The 13,044-nt window shown below is 35.7% G+C and overlaps 1 protein-coding gene across 2 annotated transcripts in view; it reads right to left on the reverse strand.

Moving 5' to 3' along the window:
- Nucleotides 1-13,044, reverse strand: part of LOC105231050 (uridine phosphorylase 1) — a 54,188-nt gene that overhangs the window by 26,446 nt on the left and 14,698 nt on the right. For both annotated transcript variants that reach the window (XM_019992022.3, XM_049447103.1), the window contains one exon: nucleotides 5,686-5,776. In XM_019992022.3, coding sequence (XP_019847581.1) covers nucleotides 5,686-5,738 — 53 coding nt within the window. In that variant the 5' untranslated portion in view covers nucleotides 5,739-5,776. The remainder of the gene's footprint in view (nucleotides 1-5,685; nucleotides 5,777-13,044) is intronic.

Consider the following 13,044-nt stretch of genomic DNA (forward strand, 5'->3'; position numbering starts at 1 on the left):
TAACTCAACAATAAACAGTCTAATGACGTTAAATCACAATTTCTTGGAGGCCATTCAATGGCATATTTTCTGGAAATAATCGAATCTCAAAACTTTTCTTGCAAAAATTCATTTGTTGCACGTGCTGTGTGGCACGTAGCCACGTCTTGCTGGAAACAGATGTTGTCAAGATCAACTTCTTCTAATTGTGCCTATAAAATTTTGATTATCATCGATCTATACCGCTCTCCATTGACAGTAACGGTGTCAACAGCTTCATTTCGAAAGAAGTGCGGAGCGATGATTCCACCACAGCAAAAAGATAGAAAGCTGTCAATTTAGGTGAATGTAATGGTTGTTTATAAATTATTCATGGATTTTCTTCGCACCAGAATCAACAGTTTTTTTTTTTATTTACCGCACCACTCAGATGAAAGTAGTCTCATCGTAGAAGATGATTTTTTTCAAATTGTTATTTTATTATAAATTTTTAAGTTGTTCCAAGGCAAAATCAGAAGTTTCACGACGTTTACGGTGGTCTAATGGCTTCAGTTCTTGAGTGAGAACAATTTTATACGGATGCAAGCCCAAATCCTTTTTCAAAATCTGCCAAGTGGTGGTTAGAGACAGTCCTAATTCTTCAGAACGCCCTAGAAACGACAAATTGCGGTCTTCAGCAACACTTGCCTGAACGGCAACAATATTTTCATTACTTCGAGCGGTTCTTCGTTTTATTGGCACTTGAACAATATATTAGATAGTCGAAAAAGTCTTTTCGTATTTTGTCAATAGATGTCGTTGCAATCGTATATCTCTAGTGCTACCAATTACATTGTAATTAAATTAGGGAAGTTGAAAAAAGGTTACTGTTGTTCAAAAATGGGTGAAAATAATGAAGAAATTCGCTATTATTTGAAATTTTTAAGCACATACAATTTTTACTCCCCTTAAACCCAAATCACAATTAAATCTTAATATTTTCCTTTATCATAGTGTCTCACCCTGTACAAGCATAAGTAAATCCACTTTACAGACATTTCCACTTTCATTGTTCTGCGAAATACCCCTAACACTCAATATGTAATTATGAAGAAAGAATCTTCAATCATACTCTTTACTGAGGCTAATTGGCCTAATTAAAATAAACTTAAATTCGCATTTCTTCCTAGAACCAAATACAAAAGCTTTCATGCTTCAATGATTTTAAAAGACGATAAGAAAAATGAAACGACAAGCAACAGAGAGAAGAAATGTAATTCGTTTAATTAGATATTAATCATATGACTCTTCATTAAATGTCGATTGATGACTTCTCTTATTAAAAGCTTTTGCGTAATGGTTTTATGCTGCCTTTATAGGTACTGGGGGACGAACAAATGAGTAAGTGATATACATATGTACATATGTATAGTAGAAAGCCAATATAAAGATACCTATAAACCTTACTATTTCTTAATCTAACACTTTTCTACGTCTTTTCTATTGTTTTTTAAACTTGGGCATCTCAATCCCTAATAACCATTTTGGACAAATTTGTTGAAAGCTGTTATAAAACGGAAGATGCTGCGGAGAGCTTTAATTTCAGATATCTTAATATCCAGGGAAGTACTATAATGCACATACAAAGCAGTAATATTGAAGTATAGAGCTTTAAAGAAGAACTTTCAGAGCATGTTTGAGTATACTATTATATATGTATTGGAATAGAGTTGCCACCCGCCGATCAAAAAAATTAATATTTAAACTAATCGTCGAACAAGTTTTTCAGAAATGTTTAACTGTCCTCAATTAAAAAAAAAAATCTTTGAAATTATTACCATCTTTAAAAAATATTACAAAGTATATACAAAATGTAAGGCATTTAAAAATTCTTTCGAAGAACTATTGAAGAAGTCATCTAATTAAATATATTTTGAAATAAAGTTGCCACCCACCAAAGAAAAAACGAAACCAGGCTAATAAGTGACTAGTCTGGCAATTTTTGAGAAATATATAATTTTCATGAATTGAAAAAAAAGGATTTGGATATTGTTGCCACATGTAAGGCGATTAAAACTTTTTCAAGAAACTCATGGAGAAGTCTTCAATTTAGATATATTATATAACAGAGTTGCCAACCGCTGATGAAAATACTGAAAATTAAATTAAAATTTTACTTTGTTTAGATCCGTTTCATACAGATTTCTGATTTATACTATCAACACTGTATTTGATTAATTTTGTTGTAATGAACGTCACTGGCAATATAAAGTATTAAATTTCAATGTGTACAGTTTCTGTGTGCATCTCACCTTACCAGGTCAATATTTGCCCTCGCATAAAAAGGCCGGAGCATGTGCACATCTGCATTTTTAAAGCGCATATGAAGCCTACTTACTTACGTACTTACTTATTTAAGCCTATATGCATCAAGTAAGGCACGCAAATGTGTATGTATGTAAAGTGTATTAAAAATATAAGGAGGAAATTGTGTAAATAGACATCTGCGTATGAACGTATGACTACAAACACATAACCACTTATTTAGAAGTCCGCGATAGAAATAGGTGCATGCACTCATTTACCAACAGAGGCTGGCTTTATAAAAGCAATATGAGGAACACTTCGTCATACGTATAAGTATACATACATATATATATATCTGAATACAGTACATACCAAAAATATGCACCCAATGTGTTACAAAAAGTAGTATGCGAAATGAATTTAAGAACTATGTCTAATATAATAGGTTCACTTAACTTATGAGGTGTTTGATATAAATTGTAGAAAAGTAGCCTGAAATTGTAATTATATTCCCCGGTTTAATGATATTTCAAAAACAAGAAAAAATGTTAACTTCGGTTGCACCGAAGCTAAATACCCTTCACAGGTGCATTTCTGTTAGTAACTATGTGTTCAGTTTGTATGGCAGCTATATGCTATAGTAATCCGATCGGAACAATTTCTTCGGAGATTACATTGTTGCCTTAAAAAAGAATCTATACCAAATTTCGTGAATATATCTCGTCAAATGTAAAAGTTTTCCATACAAGAACTTTATTCCGATCGTTCAGTTTGTATGGCAGCTATATGCTATAGTAATCCGATCGGAACAATTTCTTCGGAGATTACATTGTTGCCTTAAAAAAGAATCTATACCAAATTTCGTGAATATATCTCGTCAAATGTGAAAGTTTTCCATACAAGAACTTTATTCCGATCGCTCAGTTTGTATGGTAGCTATATGCTATAGTTAACCGATCTGAACAATTTTCTCGGAGATTACATTTTTGCCCTAGAAAATAATCTTCACCAAATTTGGTGAAGATACATTGTCAAATGTGAAAGTTTTCCATATAAGAACTTGATTCCGATCGTTCAGTTTATATGGCAGCTATATGTTATAGTGGTCCGATATCGGCCGTTCCGACAAATGAGCAGCTTCTTGAAGAGAAAATGACGTTTGCAAAATTTCAAAAGGATATCTTAAAAACTGAGGGACTAGTTCGTATATATACAGACAGACAGACGGACGGACAGACAGACGGACATGACTAAATCGACTCAGCTCAACATACTGATCATTTATATATATACTTTATAGGGTCTCCGACGCTTCCTTCTGGGTGTTACAAACATCGTGACAAAGTTAATATACCCTGTTCAGGGTATAATTATTTTATGCTGGTAGAACTGTTCTTAATCACTAAGCCAAATATGAGCGCGATTTGTTAACCAATTTGTTTACAGCAGTTGCTTGAGTCAGTACACCTCAGCAGTGCGTTGCGATTTTTACAATGAATAAAAATGTCGAACAAATAATTTTTCTCAAATTTTGTATTTCGACGGGTGATGCAGGGACTTCAAAAAAGGACGAGAGATCGTTGAATACATGCCTCGCTCTGGACGACCTTCGACCTCCAGAACAGATGAAAATATTAAAAAAAGGAAAGAATATGGTACTTAAAAAGGAAGTGTTAGAGAGATGGCAAGACAGCTCTCGCGAGTTCATTCGACCGATTTTGGTGGTTATTTTAGGTATGAAATGTGTTCTTGCTCGACTGGTACCGATAAAGCTACATTTTTTTTTCAAAAGAGTACCGTAAACAGGTCTGTTTAGACATGCGTGATCGTGCGAATTCCGTATCCACAAGTCACGATATAAACTGTCCTGTTCAGGGGTAACAATCAGTAATTGAATGTAATTTTCTATTTTTTTCTTTATTATTATAAATTTTTAGATTTATATTATTATTAATTAATAAAAAATAGGATCACAATTTTCCTTAATGCCAACATATTTTTTTCTCACACTGCTGTATACTGTGGGCGAATCTCATTATTCTATGCTTGTTGTATTACGAGCAGGAACTGCAAATTATGCTAGGAAAAAGTCTGAAAGGCGGATCCAATGTGCAAGCATTAGCTCATATATATGAACATCCGAGTGTGTACACACGTGTGTGTATACATACATATGTATATAGCGTGTGCGCTTTTGTTTTCTGTTTTCGATCGGAACTCAATTTAACAATTGACTGAGTACTTGACAGGTTTACAAACTGTTAAGCATCCCCATAGGCTGCGCCAAACAAACACCAAAGAACTGCATATGCCAACATGACAATATTTACCAGGCTGTGTCTGAGACTACTTGTGTAGTGGGTAAATGTTGCAGCAGCCTGACTGCGTTTCTCTGATAGCATTACCACAATTACGCGGGCGGATATGTTGACGAGGGAAATCAGCGATCTATGAAGGTTAGTCTATGTGAAGGGCATTTATAGGCGACGCAATGTCGTCCTCCTGTGTGCGCGCCTAAATATATGCTATTCAATTTAATAATTTGCACTGTGCAGGTTCTATGTAGCCACCTGTAGCGTAATTTCTTTCATTTCCTTTTAAGTTTTATTTATTTGCAATTCAATTTGGTATTGTTCACTTTTTCCAGTATTTGATTTCAATGTTCTGTGTGGGATATTGTATATATATTATATGTGTATGTATTGGATTTATTGACAGCGTGATTGCATTTAGTTGGTAAATTGATTGTTAAATGTTTAGCTTTCGAACACAATTTGTTATTACTATTATAAAATCACTATTATAAAAATCATACCCTGCAAAGTCGTGGTAATTCTAATGATCCTTGGCAACTAAAAATGTACTAAATAAAAGAACATGTATAGAAATAAAGATAGAGCGCAAACAATCAAAAAATATGAACACGACTTAAACAAATAATATGATTGATTACGCACACTTTCATAAACAACTTTAAACACAAGCTGGTCCAAGGTAGCTACAGTTTTTCTATATACAAATATTATACTCATAGTTCAAGCAGTTAGTAACTAACTAAAATTATGAACTTATTTCTGCCGTAAAAAGCTTTTAGGCACCAAAAGAGTTGCATATTAATTACTTGCAAAAATAACTAAAAATAAGTAATTTAACACATAATGAAATGCATGAATCCATTACCTGTTTCCGCAGCATATTTGTAATTAAGTAGGTATTGATGTATGTGTATATGTTTATTTGTATTGGAAGTATGCAAATATGTATAATATGAAAAAGTTCCATAGTATAATAAAAAGATCATTCATAAAGTGGTAACCCTAACACTAAATAATTTTGCTCTTGCACATGCCAATTCGACTACCAAAAAAACTTTGCATAGCTGTGTTTTAAAAAAATGTGTTAAGCGTAATATGGACTCACTCATCGATCTCTTCCTCGGAAATGGAGTGACTGTTGCCGCCGAAAAGGGACATCTTCGGTCTTATCGGCAAATCCTCGAACTTAAATATTTCTGCAATTAGATTAAAAGTGAGAAAATAGTTAAATCTTTGCGTTTATTATCATAAGTTGAATAATTCTTAATAATAGTAATAGTAGTTTATTACAAAAAAAATAGCTTGCCTTATATTTGAAATTTTAAAGTGCCATAAAAGTAAATTGACAAGACACATACTGCCTTGACAAGCGTTGCCACCGATTTTTTATAGAACTGAATCAATAAGATAACTGACATTTATTTCGTCGCCTTCAAGGCAATCCCCATCAGATTTAATATTCTCATGCCAATGATTTTTCCAGTCCTCGAAACACTTTTCCTAAGCACTTTTGGGATGGCTTTCAGTGCATTAAACAAATTTGTTTTTGTCTTCGTTTGAATGAAAACGGGTTCCACTCCGATGATTTTTGACTTGTTTGCATGTCAAACTCATAAATTCATGCCTCAACAGCAGTTGTGGTGCTCTTCATGAATGTCAGATCGGAATTCGCATGATCAAGCATGTACAAAGAAACCTGTTTGGGGTATTCTTTTTGAAAAAAAATCAGCTGTATCGGGGCGAGTCGAGCAAAAACTCATTTTATACTCAAAATCTCTACCACAATCATTTGAACGTACTCGCGAGAGATGTCGAGCTCTCTTGCAATCTCTATAACCATTGCGTGACGATTTTCAAGCACCACATCCTTCACTTTTTTTTAAATTTTCATCAGTTAAAGAGATCGGAGGTCGTCCAGAACGAGGCATGCCATGTACCCGGTAAGTTTAAATTTCAGTTTTCGTGTATTTTTTTGTCTCAGTGTAAATCGTTTACAAATTTTTAAAATAAACAAAATAAATCAATACTACCATTTTTGGAAAAGCTGAACAAAAATCACGAAATGACGACTGCACGAAGAAAAGACCATAATTTCACCATTTTTTTTTTCTTTGATGCTTCGAATTTTTTAAAAATAGTAAAATTTTAAATTTTGTGATTTGACTAGTTCCGAACATAGACAAGTCTATAGAGAAGACTTTTTTAAAATTTCAGGTATATCGGTCCAGTAGAACCTGAGAAAACGTGGGTATCATTTTGAAGAAGTCAGTTTCGAGAAAATCGCGCTTAAAGCTTTAAGTTAAAACTATACCGGCCAAGTGTCAACGACACTAAAGCGGCTATAACTTTGAAAGCCATTTGAATTTTAAAAACCCTTTTCGACAAATAAACAACTAAATTTACGCATACGCCCTTAAATGAAATTCGAAAATTATTGTATGAACATTAACAGTTTTTCTCTTTTTGCAGTTATTTTTAATGTCTAAAAATTTAATTTTAAAGTAAAATTCAGTCATTTCCGCTGGTTATTTTATTTTGTCGAAATATTCACAAAAACACATAAGCTTGCTACAGCTGCTTATAATCCGTATTTATATAATACCAATTAAATAAATTGATTATATGCAATTAAGCGATAAAATTTATCCAGAATGTAATTTATTCACGTGTTGGTAACTATGCTGTGAATTTATATATTCAAACATTAATATTTCATTTGGTCACAGCTGTTCGCATCACATGCCATGAACATTAAACAGCCATTAACTGAAATCGAAAGCACTGCGTCGAGGTAACTGGGGCAATTAAAACAGATATTTTTATAGCCTATAGTCGGGTATAAGACGCGTATTTTCACTCAGTGTTCAGCAAAATTTTGTATTGAAGAAAAGTATTAAGTTTGCCATGAAGTCTATCAATGTATGTGTAAAAGAAGGTGAAACGTCTGGGTCAAAGTTATTTTCCCGAAATTAACTTAGTGATTCAATACGTGATCAAGTTAGGAATGATAAGAGGACTTATCTTCTCAATTGCCTATTCAGTCCGAAGTAGCACCTCTTGGCAAGAGTTATTCTGCGTTGGATTTCGAGGCTGACATTGTTTTTGGTGTTGAAGTCAATGAATCTTGTACTACAAATAACCATATTTCGGGCCACGGCGAGGTCGATAAGCCTCATCCCTTTGTAAATGTTTCTTCATGGAGCTGAATTATCGACCGTTGTGCCAAAGATACCTTCTTCTTTTCTGTAAAATACTTCGCATTAAAAATCGCTGGCTCGAAAACGGTTTTAGACCTATAGTCTCTTAGGCAAAGTTGCTTAGAATGATCCGTAGAACATATGCAATTTTTTCGTTTTTTGGCTCCCTGTAAATCTACGAGCTCGAATATAAGGTTGTCAATTATACGCTTTTTTGCTCCTTATGCAATGCTTAATAAAAAGTTTTACAGTGATCGGATTTAGTTTAAATATGCGCCGTTTCGTTCGATAATCTGTTTCCATCTAGTCGGCAACTTCATAATACCCCCTCGTAGAAGCCCCCCTCCTTATTTGCGAAGAACTCAGGTTATATGGTGGATGCGATGAAACCTCCCATCTTAGCTCCCGCAGCTTCTGACGAGCCATGGTGTGTCGAGTCGAGTGTGTGGTCTGACGTTGTCCTGGTGGAGCACTACACCCATCTTGTTGGCCAATTCTGGACGCTCCTGGTCAATCGCCTGCTTCAAGCGGTCCAGTTGTTCGCAGTAGATGGGAGAATTAAGCGTATGGCCATTTGGTAGCAGCTCATAGTGGATGATTCCCTCCAAATCTCATCAAACACACAGCAAAACCTTCCTGGCCGTCAATCAAGACTTGGCCACTGTTTGGGACGATTCACTGGCCTTCGACCACGACCGTTTTCGCTTGCTATTGTCGTATGTGATTCATTTTTCGTCACCAGTTACCATCCGCTTCAAAAATGGGTCGAGTTCGTTCCGTTTCAGCAGCATATCGCATGCGTTGATTCGGTCCATCAAGGTTTTTTTGTGTATCCAGCCTTCAGCAGATGTTTTGAAATGGTAGGGGACTAACTCCCATCTTCTCGGCGATGTCATGAGATTCCACATGCCGGTCTACCAATAGTCGGAAAAAATATTATTTTAACTCCAAACTTCCTTGTCAATTCACCTTCATCACTCTCTTAAAAGCACTAAGTTGAACGAGTAAATATTTGTTCAATTCAACTTACGCGTTTTTCATTTGTGATTCACAGGGAAACCACAGAAATGAAACGAAACTTTTTAATTTGTATAAACTGCAGACCGTCGCTAATTGCCATTATACAGCAAACAAATATTTATTCCGCATTATCCCTCTACATAACCACATAATTTTATTTTCATAACTTTATATCAATCTCTATAAACGTGTCGTTACCAAGAGCAATTACCGAGCGGTGTTAAAATTGAAATCGCGTGGTAAACCACAACTTTATGAAAACCACTAAAATAAAAATACCAAGAAACTGAAAATTTGATGGTTTCAGCGAATCGAAAGGGTTCGCAAACTTGCTGCACAAAATTATTATACAATTTTATAGTTATGAGTATCTTTTTGGGTATATACGTTAGAGTGGGTCGATTTTCTTCTATAACATCGCATCTGCAGAAAATGTTGTGTCGATTATAGTGAGCTACGTAACTTAAGAAACTATATCTAGGTCTAAACTTGATTTCAAGCTAGCGAATTTTAAGTCGAATTTTAACTTTTAGGGTGTATAAAAATTTTTTCGTCAGTTTTTGAGAAAACCGAATGAAATTTAATATCTACGTACCCTAAATCGACTGGCTTTAATGTTAGGAACGCACATTAGACCAGTAACCCCAGTTATGGTTTATTATTGAAACCAACTCTACTTACTACCCAAGCTGAAAAACTCGCACACGGGTTTTATAGTCGTTAACACTATCGAAATCTCACTTTAAGACCTCCTTTAATGAGTCAAAACTTAGGTAGGTTTTTTTGCAATTATTATCCGATTACGATGCCTTTAAACAACTGATATGGGAAGAACGTATACTACTTTATTAACTAAATTGATTTGCTACTTCCCTACCTAACAGTTTCATCATAATAATTAATGTTCCAAGTTGTGCCTCTTTGTTTGCTTATAAGGTTGCCTCGGAGTTCCTTAGTAAAATTAGTATGAACTTCAAACGAAGGCGATCCAATAACTACTTAGCCAACGAAGGAAGACCGATTTAGGAAAAAATTTAGGAAAAATTAGAACATTGCGTTTAACTCGATACACTTTACTTAGCGACGCTCCAACTTTATTCATCCGCCTGAAAAATACGTTTTTTATGAGGTTACAAAATAGGTCTCCGTGGTAACCTCGACTAAAATTTCTGCACGGCGAATGACTGTTTCAAGATTAAAATCGAAAAGAAGTCGCACATGACCAAATTCGGAAAACACGGTGAATAGAGCAGTAGTGATTAGAGTTGTGCGACCAAATTAGCTGCGGTATGCCGACGGTGTAAACTGATGAACTGCCTTAGTGGAAATTACTTTTTTCTTTTAAATCGTCAACGGTCACAAAACGACGCAGCAACTCCTTAGGTAGTTAAAAAGCGTCAGAGCACTGCTTTGGCAAAGTCTCATGGATGCGCTGGTTTTTCATAATGAGCAAAGGTGGCACCAATCATGCTGACTTTTTCTCATGACCAATATTTCATTTCGGACCTGATCCATGCAGTAAAGAATATAAGGGGGAGATCGAGAGCAAATTCCTACCTGATACTGACTGCTCATTTGGAAACGGTATCGGTGGAGCCCGGTACCTTGGAACAATATGCTCTAGTTTTTTTTTCTACAAAAATTAACTACATTCCCAGCCTCTGCTGCCCACACGGATTTTGAAACATCATCGTTTGGGTCTTCGTTTTCGAAGGTGAAGAATTCAGACCGATGCTGCTCTTTTACCATTTTTCTTTGATACGCGGCCACATCAGCTTCCACAGGATGCCACCACAAAATTAAAAGTCGAAACCGGCTGTATTCAGTACACTATAGAGCGCCATCTTGCGCTATTGGCATCATACAACGCTGAACCTAAGTACTTATCGAGCCAAACTCTTAATGTTGCAGCACCCTAATCGAATATTTCACGAAAAACATCTATGAGACTAATATTTCTTACGAAACGATACAAATCTTTACAGATAATTTTTATAATCTTTATTCAAGTTAAATTGTCTCTACAATATTAAAAATACATGTATACAGACGAACTGAGAGAACTTTAAATTTTTGAAGTAAATATTATGACCGATCAGTAGCTTACGCGACCCACCCTAATGAAACACATTTGAATATAAAATGCAAACATTCTGAGCAGCATACATCCTCTTTTATGATTACTGTGTATGTTTTTGTGGCATGTAATAAAAAAGTTACGCAACACTGCAGCAAAATTTTGACAGCATTGCTGCTAAAACTTTTCCGTCTGTTTAATAGCAGACATTTACGATAGTGAGCTGATATGCTCCACCGACCACCAAACCACTACATGCAACCAACGCACTTCCTTTTACAGATGTAGTGGTAACAACTCGCCAAAATCGCGCACTCACCAACACAAGCGAAAGCATCTGTGCTTTCACATACATACATTCAGGTGCGCACAAAGGCGTCAAAGTATTCACATTTTAGCCAATTGTTGCAGCTACAACCTGTGCAGAGTGTTGCAGGGGTCACATTGTGCGACGAGAAGTGGTTAATGCTTTTTGTTTTGGGCGTAATTAGATTTGGAGGTGCACGTGTCCTTCGTGCTGACTTCTCACCTTTTGTCCTGCAAAGAGCGGCCGTTAATTGTGCAAGTTGAAATTTCATAAAAGTCGAATTGCCGACACCAGCATAGTTACGCATTTTTGTTATATAAGTATGTGTATACAGGGTGCTTCGTGCAATTATTTCCTTCTATAGTAGTGCTCATGATGGCCATGCAAAAGAAATCGAGTTCCATACATAATGGCAGCGAATGTACTTTCAAAGGAAATATTTTTTGTTTTATAAAAAAAAACTTTTGTAGCGCTCTTATTGAAAAACACGCTCTAAAAGTTAAGGCCACTGACTCCGACTTTCGATAATAAATTCTAATAATTTTGACTCGTTGTTGGAATGTATTTCTTTCCATGATGAATTGGCAAACCTTACTGAAGAGAAATGTCAAAAGAGCGGAAAAAAATATGGTGACTTTTGCTGTCTCTTCGGTCTACTTTTGTAGTGCTCTATTGAAAAATCCTATATAAAAAGGCTTAACTCTCTGAGTAAGAAAGATCACTCGTTTTCAAGAAGGATCCTCTGGTAAAAAAAGTGGAGTTTAGCTGTTAGTTGACTTGCTGAGCACTTCTTTGAAGGTAAAAATTTAGGTCATATCCAAGCTTACGCCGTTATCTCGAAAAAAATTTTCCAAACAAGGACTTCATTTTGGGCTTTTAGTTACATGGCAGCTATACAAATGTCATAGTGGTCCGATAAATGAGCAGCTTCTTGGAGAGAAAAGGACTTGTCAAACTAACGGTAATTCAGCGGTTAGATAGCAATAGCTACTAGGCCTCTCAAAAGAAAATTAAGTGTAAAGAGATTATTTCGTTTTTTGCAGATACGCCACTGAGTTTCTATTACGATGTCCACCGAGAGAGATAGAGAGAGCAATCACCCGAACTCATCATGATTTAGGCCCACCCTAACAATAGTCTAATATCCAAATGCATACATACATATATGCGTATGTGGCTTCCAAAGGTGTGTTGTTACGTAGCGAGTTTACTAACGGTAGACAACCAGGGCACTGCCGTTGACAGCGAATTGACGAACGCAAACGTCAGCAGAATCATGAATATTTGCTATTGGGCATGTTATAAAGGGTGATTTTTTAAGAGCTTGATAACTTTTTTTTAAAAAAAAAACGCATAAAATTTGCAAAATCTCATCGGTTCTTTATTTGAAACGTTAGATTGGTTCATGACATTTACTTTTTGAAGATAATTTCATTTAAATGTTGACCGCGGCTGCGTCTTAGGTGGTCCATTCGGAAAGTCCAATTTTGGGCAACTTTTTCGAGCATTTCGGCCGGAATAGCCCGAATTTCTTCGGAAATGTTGTCTTCCAAAGCTGGAATAGTTGCTGGCTTATTTCTGTAGACTTTAGACTTGACGTAGCCCCACAAAAAATAGTCTAAAGGCGTTAAATCGCATGATCTTGGTGGCCAACTTACGGGTCCATTTCTTGAGATGAATTGTTGTCCGAAGTTTTCCCTCAAAATGGCCATAGAATCGCGAGCTGTGTGGCATGTAGCGCCATCTTGTTGAAACCACATGTCAACCAAGTTCAGTTCTTCCATTTTTGGCAACAAAAAGTTTGTTAGCATCGAACGATAGCGATCGCCATTCACCGTAACGTTGCGTCCAACAGCATCTTTG

The sequence above is a fragment of the Bactrocera dorsalis genome, chromosome 2 (genome assembly GCF_023373825.1).
Source record: "Bactrocera dorsalis isolate Fly_Bdor chromosome 2, ASM2337382v1, whole genome shotgun sequence".
In the NCBI taxonomy this organism is placed as follows: Eukaryota; Metazoa; Arthropoda; class Insecta; order Diptera; family Tephritidae; genus Bactrocera; species Bactrocera dorsalis.